The sequence below is a fragment of the Anguilla rostrata genome, chromosome 7 (genome assembly GCF_018555375.3).
Source record: "Anguilla rostrata isolate EN2019 chromosome 7, ASM1855537v3, whole genome shotgun sequence".
Classification (NCBI taxonomy): Eukaryota; Metazoa; Chordata; class Actinopteri; order Anguilliformes; family Anguillidae; genus Anguilla; species Anguilla rostrata.
The window spans coordinates 54093621-54109907 of NC_057939.1; the positions used below are offsets into that span (position 1 = coordinate 54093621).

At 41.4% G+C, this 16287-nt stretch overlaps 1 protein-coding gene across 6 annotated transcripts in view; it reads right to left on the minus strand.

Annotated features, from left to right (window-relative positions):
* Positions 1 to 3476: 3476 nt before the first annotated feature.
* Positions 3477 to 16287, minus strand: part of LOC135260066 (catenin alpha-2-like) — a 313250-nt gene continuing 300439 nt past the window's right edge. For all 6 annotated transcript variants that reach the window (XM_064345209.1, XM_064345208.1, XM_064345207.1 and 3 more), the window contains 3 exons: positions 15711 to 15816; positions 10505 to 10639; positions 3477 to 4625 (listed from right to left, as the gene is read on the minus strand). In XM_064345209.1, coding sequence (XP_064201279.1) covers positions 4338 to 4625; positions 10505 to 10639; positions 15711 to 15816 — 529 coding nt within the window. In that variant the 3' untranslated portion in view covers positions 3477 to 4337. The remainder of the gene's footprint in view (positions 4626 to 10504; positions 10640 to 15710; positions 15817 to 16287) is intronic.

Consider the following 16287-nt stretch of genomic DNA (forward strand, 5'->3'; position numbering starts at 1 on the left):
GCTGCTCGAGTCTCGCTGGTCCCTTAAAGCTCTGCGGCTTGTTTAGGGCCCTCTAATGGGAATTTGATGTCATTACAGCTCTAACGGTCACACGTCAGCTCATTCCAGATGGCCACAACAGTGTATCACGTTCAGTTCACAGCTGCCCTGTACTTGTGACAAAATGTTCAAGTGTGTGTGTGTGTGTGTGTGTGTGTGTGTGTGTGCGTGTTATTTTCATCTGTTTTAAGCTGCATTGTGGACCTTTTGGTTATTTTTGTCCTAACCAACCAGTTGCAGGAATACTCCGCTACCAGCATTAAGATCCTGTTTCTCTGGTTCCTTCTTCTGGTCCTGCTGAAACATTAAAATATATACACACACACACAGATGCAGGCTTGCATGCACACACAGGAAACCAATCTTCACAGTTTATCATGGCTAAAATATACAACTTCATTCTCAGTGTACTGTAGAAAACATAGTATGAAAAAATACTACATTAGCTCAAGGAGAAAATCAAAAATAATAATTATGTAATTTTAACAAACTGGCTGTTTTATCCACAATGCGTTCAGGTACTTGAATGCAGACTGTGAGAATGTGAGTAGTCCTTCGTAATTTGTCAATTCATGAATTGTAAACACCTATGGCCTTGTGGCCGATGGTGCAGTTCAACAGAAGGCGACAGTGCAGTAAAATGGGTAAGAAACTGCTATTGTAACCTGAAGGACACAGGACTGATTCCTGGGTAGGACACTGCTGTTATACCCTTGAGCGAGGCACTTAGCCTGCATTGCTTCAGCATGTATCCAGCTGTATAAATTCATGCAAAGTAAATGAAAATGCAAAAAAAAAAAAAGTTGAGTAAGTTGCTCTGGATAAGAGCGTCTGCTAAATGCCTGTAATGTAATGTAATCTGACTTTCAACAGAGGGAACATCTTCAGAGAGTAAAAACCAGGCACACATCACTGTGGATACCAGATCCACAGACATTATGGCCCGCCTCAGCCATCTTTTAAAGTGGCCATTGGTGTTCTTTCCTGGCTCAGTTTGAAGAGGTAGCCTGATCTGATCTAAGTAGCGTCCAGATAGTGTGATACTCCCACCCACTTCTTAAGGGCCGGCTTGCTCATGCACAAAGGGATATTCACTGACTTCATTTTTCTTTTCTCAGAGAAATAGTGCACGATTCTGAAATAGTTCTCTCGTCACCTCATTCTTCATGGCATTCCTCTTCTACACAAACACTATTTCTTCTCTTTTCTGCCACCTAGCTATGTACAACTCAGTGTTCTTTTCTTGAAAACACCGCTCCGCTATGGTTACTTCATGGGATTCAGTTCGGTTCAGGCGCTCAAGCTGCGTAAATCACCATTCATGTTGGTGGCACTTTCATCAAACGACATACGTTCATGACCAGTGCAGATAATAGCGTCTAATCACTCATTATTAGCAACTGATTTGTGTAATTAGCACAGAGTGTTCCTGTTGAAAAACAAGTTTTAACCACAGCATCACGTGCTCCAAATGAAGGAGAAGAAAAAAATGAAAAAAGAGGCACAGGACGTGAAAGAAAATTTGTTTTTCACTGAAAGGTAATTGCATATTATCTCACAGGAAGCATTTTTAGAATGAATGCATTTTCAACAGGAACGTTCCCTAATTTACCTGGTGGAATCCATTGTGGAACACAACTGCATAAGATAAAGATGACAATCACAAAAATAGATGGATGATTTAAAGAACTGGTGGTGACAGCCTACCTGTAGCCCTTTATAGGAACCAGATTACCTGATATTATAAAAACAGTGACAAAAACAGTTACCTAATTGAAAATAGAGGTCAATACAAAATTTGCTATTTCACCAGTTAATCCCATCCTCTAACTGGTATTAACAGTGCCTTTCAAATGAGACGCAGTTGCATGAAGGTATATCTTATCAGCATGAAGAAGAGGATGATCCTCAACAATGGGCTAAGTGTGTCAGTTCTGAATTAACAGTGTTAATTCAACTCTGACAGTGTTAATTCACCCCTTAACAGAGTTAATTCAACTCCTAACAGATAGGATTTGGTTCCACATTTCAGAGTGGTACCAAATGGTATCTGTTAGGAGTAGAATTAACACTGTTAGAGTTGAACCAATACTGTCTGAGCTGAATTAACACTGTTGTGTACCCTATTCTTTTTGTAGTTCTTGAGAATTTAATCGTTTAACTTACTCAATCAGTTTACACATCTGCGGTTAAATCAGGGACCAAATCATGTTTCAAAAGGAAAAATCTGGAGGAAGTGTGACCTCCAAATGATATACATATTATAGCTATTTAATGATTCATGAGTAAAATGGGGGGAAAATAATATCACAGTCTGACAGGCATGGTGGTTACTTTGATTTATCACAAGGCATAGAAATGCTAGGCGCTTGATTAACTTTTTGTTTGTTTGGCTAGGATTCAAGGACTCCACTTACAGTACATTAAGCCGACTTTTTTCTTCTCTTTTATTATTAATTTTGTTATTGTCGCCTCAAGTGTAGATCGTCCGTATTTTCGCTGGCCCCAATCAGCCAAATCTACAAGCTGTTTTATTCAGTGGAATGTGTATATGCCTTTATAGCATTAAAGCTGTCAAGCTTTTATTTGGGCAGCAAATCAGCACATGGCAGTTGGGTGGTTGGGCTCTTTTGAGAGCGCGTGTGATATTAGCTTCAAATAACAGCTGGAGCCTCGTGAATCCATATTGCCAGCGTGGGATTCGAGAGTTGGGAACAACGTTGATTTGAACATCAAATTTTTATGATGTCATAGTCATAGTCGAGGGAATTGGACTGAAACGTCTATGAAAAGCAAGCCTGTGACTCACCAGTCTTCAAACACAACGTAGGGTAATGCTCCACGGAGGGTTCTGTTTGGTTACAGACAGTTCTGGCATGGTAACTTTTCAGTTCAGATCAGTCAGAATATTAAAACGAGCATACTGTCATATTGACTGCCTTGGCTTTTGTTAACATGACTGGAGTCCGCAGAGCAGACTCAATGTTCCCAGGCTTGGATTCAATCTTACAGCATCACATTTCATACAGTAATGCTACACCAAAAGCGGTTTTTCAACATCCCCATTCTTTACAGCTTAATGAGCATCATACACAGTACAGTTTGTCCCTTTCGCAGTGCATTAACCCTTTGAAGTGTAGGTTTTCTGGAATGTATTTCCAAAATTCTAAGTCAGTGTTCTAGAACTCAAATGCTTTCAGTTACCAGTGGCGATTGTTACATCAGCATTAGACTGTTCAGTTTAGAACATTCTCTGACCTCCTTGCAACTCACAAATCCAGGGTGCCTCCTCTTTTTGTCCAATGGGGACAGTCGCAGACCTGTAAAGGTACGGTTGTAAACACAGTAACTCCTTTCAATCGGGGCCTGCCGCTCAGCTGAGTGCAAACGTGCGAATAATCTGGAGTTCTACGTTAAATAAAAGAGGACACACTACCTCAGCTGCCAAGTTGTGCTGTTTTATTAGGGAGCGGTGCATTTGATGGAACTGTATGTGTGACACTCCACACAACGCAGATCCCTTCTTATCCGGCTACATTTTTAAGTGTTACGCCATGCCCCAAACGATGCAAAATCTGCCATCTTTGTCATCAAGCAAATGTAGCAAAAGTTCAGCACCATATTCTCACAACAATGAAGGGCAAGGGGGAGCAAGAAAGACTTGCAAACTAAGTTTAACATGTAAAATAATAGTAAACATATCACAAACAGGCAATGGTAAATGTCAAAATATTAATTAAATATGGATGCAATTTAATAGCCTTGCTAGATTCTGTCATTAAAAACCGACAAGGTGTAGACTAAATTTGACTAAATTTACCATCTGTACACATCCAAACAACAATACAATTCATTGTTATCCTTGCAATAATAGCGCAGTAATCTTTTATCTTCTTTTTTTCAAAGATCAATATATTAATTACATTCACAGTAAACAAAATTCACATTACCTACAGTAGGGGTTATGGGTCAGCTTGTATCAGACATACCAGCCAATCTCCCTTGAAAGGGGAAAAAAACTTTTTTCTTTTACTTGTTCCATTTCATTTTGTAACAGCAAGACAAACACTTTGGTACTGATAGGGTTAAGTCAGCATAACCAACAATGGGAGCTCATTGGCTGTTCTTGACTGCCTGACCCAGAGATGGTGCAGTATTTTCGCTTCATATATAACTATAAGTGGCATTACTACCCTTCATTTATCGACACAGGCAAATTCTGTTATCCCACAAAATAAATTGGAGAGAAAGGAAAGGTGGAAAATAAACAGGGGAAAAAAAAGGTCATTTGTCAAAGATTAAAAGGAGTCCATGGCCTTGAATTCGCTGAGCGCCTGGACGGGGGAGATGTGCTTCTTCTGGGACCCCCGTCGAACCCGCGTCTGGCACTCCTCGGGCTTCTCCCTCTTGACCAGGGGCTTCTTTTCGGGGGCCTTCATGCGCCAGGACACCACGGGCGAGTTGACGGCTGCCGTGCCGTACACCTTCTGGTACTTGGTGGAGGCCACGTAGGACGCTTTCACCGTCAGCACCACCGCGTTCATCAGGTTCTTGGCGGCCTGGATGAGGGACGTGGCGCTGTCCAGCTGGTGGGGGATAAGGGACGGGATGAAGAATACTGTTCTATTCTATCCTATTCTATTCCATCCCATACCATCCTAGCCTATCCTACTCCATTCTATTGTATTCCATGCAGTTCTATTCCATCCTAGCCTATCTTACTCTATTCTATTCTATCCAATTCTATTCCATCTTAGTCTGTCCTACTCTATTCTATTCCATCCAATACTGCCCTACTCTATTCTACTCCGATCTATGCTCTTCTGTTCTATTCTGTTCCATCCTACCCTATTCTATTCTATTCTTTTGTTCAATGCCTGCAAGACTGGAAGGCATCAGGCAAACCTTGTTTTAAACAACACCGCAGACTCCACATTAAACCAGGAGCCATATTATTGGGTATGACCCATTCTTTTGTTTTTATTTTGAAGAATTTTGTTTTTGTGTATGTGGACCAGGGAATGTCGAACTACAGATGCTAATTTAAACTATTATTTAAAAAGAAAATAACTGCCAAATTCGACCAACATTCTTTACCATGGGGTTTAAAACAGCTTGGGAGGGAAATGAGCTAAATTTGTACACAAAGAGACTCTTTCAATTACATTTTCCAAGTCAAGTGTGATATCAAATCAAAACTACAGCCTACCAAACATCATTGTCGTTATATTTATTCAATACATTTACTATTGTCTAAATAAAAGAAACTTAATGCCTGTGAAAACATGTTTACACTGTCATCATGCAATTCATCAACAACCATTGTCAATGATTTTATCAAAGACCGTCGTAATTATACAGCACAAAACTTAATAATACCTTTTTTAGAATTAATTTTTTTCTGAATGACTATTAATACAATAAACAAATAATCATATTGGAGTTCATTCAGTTTTTCAATATCGTCTCTAATCTGATTTGAGGGACGACTACTAACAGATGTGATGATTATAAAAAGTGAAAGAAAACTGTTCACGTAGGTTCTTATAGTATATGCTGGCCCCCTATTGGTCCCAGCCGAAACCAGTGAACCATCGCAGAGGCAGTTAATGCTAAATGCCAGTACTAATTGCTGATATTAAAAATGAAGGCCTCTTTAATGTGATAATCAGGGAACTTACAGTATCTCATCAAATACAGTCTGAAATTCTCATTTATCAGTCATTACTGATAAAATGCTTTAGAAAAAACAAATCATACATATTATTTCAGCTTCACAGACGAGTGGAAATTGGAATCTCATCAACAAAGCGTGTGTGTGTGGTCTGGTGTGTGTGTGTGTGTGCCTGTGTGCGTTAGTGTCTATGTGTCTGTTTGTGTGTGCGTGTGGGCATACATGCTCATACCAACTCATGAAGTTGAAATGAACAAGCTTATCAGTCTATACCAAAGTTTGATCTAAACTGTGATTATGTGGGGGAAAAAAAACTAAATAAATATACCTGGAACACACATCAGTAATCCTGAGTGGGAAAATAGGCAACAACAATTTGCAGTTAATTGCTTCTTGGAGCTGCCAAATCCTGTTAGGCAGCGTTTTTTAGAGAATGCACCGCTTCTGGCCATTATAACGACGCGGTGTGACCCGGATCACGCTGTTTTTCTGGCAATTAGTCGCATTAAGTCAAAGCTCACAGAGAGCCGTGTCACTGCAATCAGTGGGACACAGGAAAACGTCCCAGTTACGGCGTCCCTCCCACCCCATCGCCCCCACCCCCCACCCCCCCTCAAATCGGCAGAGACTTTTTAAAAGTCACCGTGATTCAGAAGCGAGGCACTTAAAGACGGCTCGAAGAGGGGGATTGTGGGAGTGTCGCTGACACGTTTCCCGGCTCGTTACCTCCACCCTTGGAGAGATCATCCTGGTGTGAGAACGCCGGGAAGCCTGCTTTTTCTTTTCTTTTCTTTACCCGTTTTGTGAAGGCAGCTAACGAGGTGAAGTCACCACCTGGGCTGTTTGTACATGCTGCAGTGCTTATTTTAATCACAAATTCACCCTGTAAATGCAGACAGGGTCACTAGCGCTGATACAAGCAGCATCCTCATAAATACATTCCTGCCACACTTATGTACTGTACTGTATATATTTCCCTTGCTATTGGATGTCTCTTCACTTTTGTACACTTTTCTTCTGGATTTCTAGGTTATAGCCCAGCATTTTATCACAGTGAGTATCACAGACATTTAAATATAATAATAATAATAACAATAATAATAATAATAATAATAATAATAACAATAATACTTTGTACATGTAACTTTGATACTTGTTTTCCTGTTGGCAATGCAGCTGCAACATCATTCAAAACCTCTCCCACATTTAAAGAGGCTGGAAAAGAAATAGTCTGTCATCTGTTTGTGTGATTGATGCAGTGCAATGAATCTCCTACAACTGCATTTGATTCGGAAGCATACATCAGGCACTTTGAATCGGATGACAGAAATCGGGCCTGAGAATAGAGCCTGATGGGATTGAAATAAATACGCCCAACAATCCTGCGAAGCCGCGATACGATCGCGCGGTTCAACACTGAAAGCAGTGCGACCACACGCCGTAATTCACACAATATTAGTTATGTCTTCCATAAGCCACAAGCCGAGGATGTAGTCTTAAAGGTCACAAAAATGAGAATGTCATTCTAAATAGACAAAAGCAGAGCCCAATGGGGAGGTAGAGAGTTCAATACTGTACATCATTGTTTATTTCTCCTGTTAGGTTGACAAACAGTTCTTTCACCTTCTATATTCCTGAACCGAATATCATGTTGTAACCGTACTCCGTGGAACGGAAAGAAAAAGGCACTTGTGTGGATGAAATATGGAGAGGGGACACACTCGTGATATGAAGAGGAAGTGACTTTTCTGGGCTCCTGCAGTAGTGACGACAAAAGAGAGCTCCGCACCTCCCTGTCGTTCGTATTGCCTGGTTCTCCTTCATCTGCTCGTTGATCATGTGACCTTATGCAGCATTTTCTTTTTTTTTACTTTTCCTTCTCACTCCTGTCGTTTTGAAAATGTCAGGACTCCATCAAGGAGTTAGGTATGTTTGTGTGAAATAAAGCAATGATAATTGCTTTATTTCACAGATAACTGATAACATTTTTTGATAACTGTTGTCAGTTATCTGAATACCGACCCTTGACTGGTATAATTTTAACCAAATCCATCACAACCAATCAATTTCCAGAATCCGATAAAAAATTTGTGGTTTGATTTGGAGAGCAGTCCACAGACAGGAGTTCCAGATCTCAGAATCTCTGTGGCATATAGGCATATCTCCCTAAACTGCCTGACAATCAGATATTGGAAAATTAGAAATCCATTATTAAAGATCAACACTTTAGTTCTCCAGAAGCTCCTTCATCTTACAGGAATCACAGGTGAATTCATCCAAATGGTGTCTCTCCACGAATGCAATTATTCTGCCGTTCTCACACAGGATTGGCAACATATTTGAACCTACACAAGAGGGCAACTTTCCCTAAGGCTATTATTCTTGTACAGACCAAACTGGATCAATGTAGCACTGAACAAACACAAGCAGAATAGGAAATAAATGAGAACCAGCTATCTCCCAAACCATCGGAGAATGCTTTTGGTTATTTGAGATTTCACAGTAGAATCTTAGATGGACTGGACTTCCTCCTCAAAAGGGTTTCAGTCATTTTGAATATGAAGTCTTTGTGAGCTTTATTCACAGAACACTGAATGTGTGCAGATTGCAGAAATTAATGGCAACAGTGCTCTCCTAATGCAATCACGAAGGATGGTGAAAATGTTCCTATAGCAGGACCTAAGCAGGAGAAAGGCTAACTTTTTGTTCATTTAAATGCAGAGGTGAAAATGGCAGAAGTGGTAAGATGGCGGTGTTCTGCTGAAATCGCACCCACTCATCTCTGAATTCATTTAAATAACTACAGGCTCTCGGAACACTGTGGAAATATGTCACCGTGGATCTGAACACTCAGGGTCTCTAAACTCAAAAGCTAGAGCAATACAAAAATAAAAATTAAAAAAACAAACCTGCTGGGCGTCTTGGTCTATGCGGAAGTGACTCAAATAAGTTTAATGAAGCCCCTGGTGGTTTTGTGTGTGTGTGGTTTTGTGTGTGTGTGTGCGTGTGCGTCAGATGAGAACAATGTTTAAAAGTTTCTCTACCGCAAGATGTTCTTGAATTAGCACTGTGGCACAGGGTCAATTATGTTTCCTCAAGCTATGGAAAAAAAACAGAGCTATGTGTCTGGCAACTGTGTGCCTTGGTGCAATTTGGCTAATTTACAAGGGGTGACTTAGAGTGCTCCACCCCGGCACAGATAAACTTCCCTCTCAAGTCCCTGAAACCAGCATGTCTGGCATGAAATAGGGCTGGTAATGCTATCCCTGTTGAATTTACACAGGGGAAGAACTGCACACACACCTCGGAGCAACTTCTGAGAGAACTCGAGAAGTGCGGTTTACCAGGCCGAGGGAGGCTAATGTCGGCCATTTTGTTAGCGCTGTTGCGCATCGGTGTGAGAAATGCAGCGCTGATCCTGACAGATCCGGGTATGCATTATGCAGACCTTGAGACTCATTGTGCGTATTTTAATGCTTCACACAATGGTAACAGACAAATAGGTAAATGAGAGAATATCGGTTTTATGACAGGGGCCTCCTGTTCCTCCAAATGAATGACAACTCCTATCTTTTCACTGCGGAAGTTCATTTACTTTCATCGCGTTTCCACTGTCTCATCACCACATGCGCTCGCTTGTCTTTCCTCAGTCAAATAAAACAAAAAATAAAAAATAAAAGACGATCCGTGACTGCAGAGCAGGCAAACATAAGCTGCGATTCTCAGGGCACATCACAATTCCACTCAGACTGGAGTCTCCTCTTGAAATGCGCTGCGATTCCTCAAGCACCAGAGGATTTTCTCCAGGCTCTCTGTAAACCAACGTCTGCTTTTCCTTTCTCTTTCTCCCACGGACTTGCTGATGTGATAAAAAAAATAAATAAACAAATAAATCTGCAAAAACGGATGTTCCACGACTAACCCACAACCAACCAGCAACATTGCACACATATCAAACATTTCAGAAATGTGAACATTGTATGTATACACGGATTGCCTCCCACATGTGGTGCAATCTCTGAACTTTGCTGTGCAGTCTCAGTCTTAGGGGTACAATAACGCGAAAGCAAAAAGACAATCATCCAGGAAAATTCAATTATTTCTATGGTTATGACTCAGCAGGAGATGCATAAGCAGATTTACAGGGTCGCTAATTTTCTGTGCCCCCGTGTCCATGTAGGCCATGAGAGAATATTGTATTGGGGAAGAAAATGAGCAACAATACACCTGGATAAATTCCAAAGGTTATGGCTTTTCAGACATCGCTTAAATATAATTTCTCTCCAGTAGGCTGCTACGTTGTCACTCAACAAGGTAAATATGGTCTATAATAGGGTAACACTCATCTGTATGTGCTTAGGTATACACTAGCAAGTCTATAAAACATAACATTCTGTTCTTTACTAATAAAGTAACAAAAAAAGATTATTTAACTGGGCTGAAGGCATGTATGCATAAGGGGTCACAGCTGTATATTCACTTTTTTGTGGTGTTCAAAAATTATATATTTGCAGTCGGTTTGCCATGGATTTGACAGGGGTAAGTGCAGTAACCAGCCTGGAGGGTCAATGTCCAATTGATTTCTGATTAGAAGGTTGGTCTTTTGTTTGAATGCCTTCAATTAGATTGTTTTCTGAATTGTACAACGAGGGAACAGAGCAAAGGCAGAAGCCATATGTTGTTCCAATGACCATGACGTGCACTTTTTGTACGTCGCTTTTTGATAAAAGCGTCTGCTAAATAAACTTAATGTAATGTAATGCGGCAGAAAGAGGGAGAACGGAGACTCACCCCCGAAACGATCAGCTCCCCCCCCAGGTTCTGCACCTCCGCCTTCACCTTGCTGCAGATGTTGAGCTGGTGGCAGTAGAGCGCGATCCTCTGCAGGTAGGCCAGCAGATCCTGCTTGCAGGCCGAATCAGGGCACTGGAAGGGAAAGAGCATCTGGATTAAACAGAGCCGCAGCCGCTCAGAAGCTCAGACACTAGTCTGACTCACAGGATATAGACTGTGGGTAATAAGTCCTGCCATTGGCCGACTATTTCAGTCGGACTTCTCCTCCCCTTCCGCTACCTGCGTGTTACCTTTTTTTCCAGGTGCACCGTCGCTGCACCCTGGTTCTTAGCGCCGCCCAAGACGATTGTGATTGGTTTAAAGAAATACAAACAAGCCAGAGAGTTTTTTCCCCCTATACTGGAATGATAATGGGTTGAGCCAGACCTTTCTCCAACGCTGAAATGAAGTGTGGAGATAGGTCTGGTTATGCGAGACTACTCAGACATATACATACGGCTTTTCCCGGGACAAACAACCAATATTAAACATAATGCCGATGTCAGACGCCCACCTTTGATATCTTGGAAAAAGCAATCTCAACCCCCTCCTAGACAAAGACCGTACAGTTTCATTAATGAAAATAAACAAATCCACAAAAGGTGAAAAACTCAACGCAATCTTTGTTTTCCTCTCCCTTTCCAAAAATAAAATGGGAAAAGAGTTTTATTCAAGTCAAATGAAGGGCTTTCACTTCCCACACAAACAAAAAGAGTACTTTTTCTGAACAACAATGACGTCAATTATTTCAGAAATGTAAATCCAATCTTTTGTTTTCCGCAGTTCAAACTCCAATCTGTTGTATCTGGACTGTGAATGAAATTATTTCCTAAGCTTCCCCGCAGTAGACTTCATGATAAATATTGTATCTATTTATATCAGTTCGCTTTATTTTAATTCCGAATCACTGCTGATAATAAGAAATGCAGCTATATCAAAACGTTTTTTCTTCTATTCACATTCAAGTTCAGGTACAACATTATTATTTTTCTAATAGTGCCACAGTTGGCTTGACATCAGCAATTAATTAAGTTACATGCGACACAGATCACAAGCGGAATTAAAAAGATCATAAAATAGCTGCAATATTTTCACAAGTGAGGATTACTCTGGAAAGAGCCGAAGGAATAACAATATGAGAGATGATCCATTTGTACTGCTGACTGCAGAATCATTGACTTGGTTGCTAGGAAACCACCATAAACAACTCAGTCCACCTTCGCTTAACTAGCAGTTAGCCAGCTAGCCGCCAAACAAACGTAGAATATTAGCCAAGTATCTTTGCTAACCACAGCCAAGCATGCCATGAATACTTAAAGAGATACCTCCCAGTTTGCAACCACAATGACAATATCAATTCCACAATAAATAAATAGATAAATAAATAACCTGTTTAGTATGCAGCCAGAATTAATCAGCTTTACGATAAATACAGTACAGCATCTAATAGTTAGTAACTTCCAAAACAGTAAGTAAAGAAGTGCACAGGAAAAGGCTTTTAAATTGCTCTGTAATGACTATATGGTAAAAAGTAATTATCTTGCAGCAACAACTCTCAAAGTTAATTAAAAGTGGAAAACTTTTCTCAAAACACCTCTGAGCCTCAACAGAATTTGCTTTAGTCATCCAGATTTGGTCAATCCTGTTAAGAGACACAGGTAGCAAAAAAAATAAATTTTATGTTGACATAACTCAATGGTGTGGGTGCCCTGCGATAAACTGGCAAACTGTCTAGGGTGTATTTCTGCCTCTCGCCCAGTGCATGCTGGGATAGGCTCCAGCACCTCCTGCAACCCTGACCAGGAATAAGTGAACATAAATAATGGATGGATGGACACTGACACCACTCCACAGCAGGCTACACCTCATTCTGAATCCGGACTACGAGCCTACTTTCTCACAGTCATACGAGACCGCGTTTTAAAATGGATGTGCATTTTACCTACTTCTCTGAACATTGCCCTGAGAACTGGGGTGGTGAACTGACATGGTCAACTGATCCCCTATACATGCACACAGAAAACGAGTCCAATTTTGCAGAGTGACTTCATTCAGGTTGAACTTTTGCGTCTTCGGCTCCAAGTTCTCGAGAGGTGATCCAGTTCCTCTCGCTTTAGGCCTAAAACAGGAATGGCCATGTCTGGGTAAATGTTTAAGGTACCAAATATACCAGCTGCATGCTGGGATGCCTGATCGAATGAACCATTCCACTGTATGATGCATGTCAACAAATAATGTTTTCGAACGTATGTACCTGGAAGTGACGCAATCAACAGACAAAATTAGTTTTAAACTTAGAAAGTTGTAGCATTTCTTCTCAGCCAGTTTTTTTATAGGTCAGTGACATGTTCTGTATGACAAAACTCAATTTTAACATTCAGGCTGTGGAGTGAGTGTGTGTGACCTTCGCAATGGCTATTTATGTCTGTCAGTTTACGGTAAAGACAACCCCCATAAAGTACTTACCACTCATTTGATCAGTTTAACACATATCAAATGATGCGTCTGTAACCTCACAGATTGTGCCTTTATTCTGGTAATCTGATGGACTGTGTCCTTTGGCATTTAAGCCTACCTCACCCCCGCCCCCGCCCCGCCTTACCCCCCCCCCCCCGCCCCCGCCTTACCCCCCCCCCCCCCCCCCCCCTCATCAACTTTTTGGCGCCTCTCTCTTTCAGCGAATCGCCTCGTCAAGGTTACCTCCGCAGTTTGAGTACGATCCAGAATCCACAGCTCATGAATACAGAAGCGCAATCACTGCTTCACATCCCAAAACATCTCTTTTTTACGCTACAGTGCCTTTCACACAGCTGCTACAGCAGGTAAAATACACCCCGGGCAACAACCTCACGGAATTGACAAATGCATGCGGATCGCAAAAAACAAAAACATAAAAAAAATAAAACTTTTATTCTTTAATTTCCACACCCAAAACAATTTGTTCCTCTGCCTCTGGCAGGCTGTTTTCATGCACACAGATTACATTCTCATTGCCTTTTATATCTACGGGTAATAGGCCATTTATTCAGCAGATTTCCTCCAGATGTAAATAAACAGTATGGACAATTGCCTGCTGAGGACGGACTTCGGCTGAGTTCTATCCCCCGGATTCCAACAAAATCAGACCCTACCATTCTGTTGGGACACGACACAGGAGGGAATAACCCCTAAACATATTTTATTTCCATCCCTTAAGTTTTACACACAACGCCTATCTCTGCTGTGCTATACCTTACACTTCGTAGCTTAAAGCAATGGGATCCAGATTTGTGATTCTAATCATTTATACGATATGCTGTTACATATACTGTGCATTCCCTGGTCTGAGAATGTTTTTTTATTTTATTATTTGGGTCTGGAACTGCTGCTGCTGTAACTCCACGGTGAATCCACGCATGGTCGTTCTGCACGAGAGCATCTGCTAAATGATGAATGTAAAGCAATATAATATCCTCATAGAAAAAAAAGGAAAAAATGTGGAAGTTTTAACTTATAATAGGAACAGTACATGGTGGGGGTGGGGGGGGGCAATCTTATCCAAGATTTTTTCTTTTTGCTTTAGCCCAGTACTACGACACCTAATTCAACTGCTTAACTTCAATCAAGACATCGATAATTATAATCAGGTGTCTTAGTGTCAGGCTAAAATAAAAACCTGCACCCACACTGGCCCTTTCAGATAAGATTGGACACCCAGGTCAAGTATGTTCTCAAAGTACAGGGTGAACAGTCTGTACTGTGAAATAACGGAAAATACATTTCGTAAATTGCAAGTCTACTCACACTGTAATTCACTAGGCCTCCCCTTAAAAACAATACAATGAAAGGACCAAGCACTCCAGTGTTAACCTTAAAAGAACTAGTGACAAGGTGTTCTGTCCAGAGTACAGCTGTAGAATGTTAACATTTACGGCAGCCATTTTAAACTGAGTGGCATTTGGCTGACTGGTCAACATAGCGAAGGTCTTTGGCCTGAGGGACACTGTGTTCTCCCTGTGTGCCTTACCCTCACGGGGTACGCATACATGATCTGTGTGAAAACAAGAAAACTTAAAAAAAAAAAAAAAAAATGTGGGCAAGCAATTAAAAAGATATTGCGGTAAGGACGCCTGTCTTCACGTCACAGAATCTACACTCGTTTGCCTTAGCAGTGAGAAAGCACACAGAAGAAATTCACTGTACAGAAATATGCACAGAGCTTTTATCTGTACAGTCAGACGGTCAACAGCCATCACGGACAATTCACACAACAGCCAGAGCTCTGTCATACAGACTAACACACGCTGTGTATCGCACACAGCATACAAAGATCCGTGTCCCTGTCCGACGGCGCATTTGAGAGTGCTCCAGCAAAATCCAATAGCCTTGTTAGAGTTAAAACGCAGTTCCGCTGAACTGCAGAGCAGAGAAAAGATAACCGGAGTCATTCAGGACGCTTCCACAGAGTGGAGCGTCTCTGAAAACACGAATCCTGTCTGAAAAAGAAACACAGGCGCACTCCAACCTTGTTACCTGACAAAAGAAACCACCTAGGCCACGGCGAATTAGAGAGAAATTCAAAAGCTTGAAGCACTTTGAGCACGGCAGTCAAGCTACTGCTGCTGAGCTTTTTGACAGCCCAAACATTTTCCCAGGCTCACTGACTTCCTGTTTAGAAACCGCAATGAAGAAATATGCGGCTGCGTATTAAATTCTTTCACGGGTGCCACTGTGGACGCTTTTGAGAAAGTACCCGAGGGGTCTTGGCATTCTACTCGGTCACTTCCACACTTTCAGGGCGAATGGGATTCACAGCATTAAATAAGCATTAGTAAAATAATGAGGCTACTCCTTATTGTCATTATACTGCAGTATCTTGAACACTGCTGGTGTTGTTCCATCTAAGAAATAGGATAGCTGAAAATTAATATCTCCACCCACGACACCAGCCCCCCCCCCCCCATCTCCCCCCGCCCAACTCCCACATCTGAGATACATTTTCTGAGTGTTGCGTCAATCGATCGGATATTGAAAATTGTCCGTCAGCACGTTCTGAAACTACTCCGCTAAGTATTATTGTGACCCCCTCCCCCCGCAGAAGACCCCCCTCATTGCATTAAAGGCAAACTCGCATGGACGATCCCGCCATCTGGGGGAGGACGTCTGCAGCTAGGTGGCGCCGTACCTGATCGGCGACGGCGCGTGCGAGCTTGTCCATTCTGGACCCCGCCTCAGCGATCTTCTTGGCTGCATTAATCACATCTGAGGAGTTCTTCAGGGGCCCTTTACCTCTGCGAAGAGCGGGAAAACAAATTAGCTTCCACAGTTTCTTTTTCCGCATTTTTTTTTTGCGCTGGAGCACAATGACCCAGTTTATTAATAATGAAAAGTTTGCGCGGTGAACTTTACTCAAGAGCGGCACAGAATCGTTCGGTGTTTTCCTAGGCTGGAACAGTTGGTGTGGGTGAGAGGGACCAAAAAAGTTTAATCTTTGCGTTAGCTGTTTATAGTACACCTGACTGTCTTTTTAATAATGTTTTGACAAAGGAATATTGCTGTAGGATTATACTGTAGTTAATTCCCTTATTGTAGAAACAATAATGATGTGATATAGTTTTATGTAATAATACAAAATTAATGGACAATGAAACTATTAATCAAACTGCAGTGCACTTGAAAGCCAATGGGATTTGAAGGCTTGAGAGGAAAACATTTTTAAAAAAATACAATTCTGAAACATATTTTTAATAGTACCACAAGAC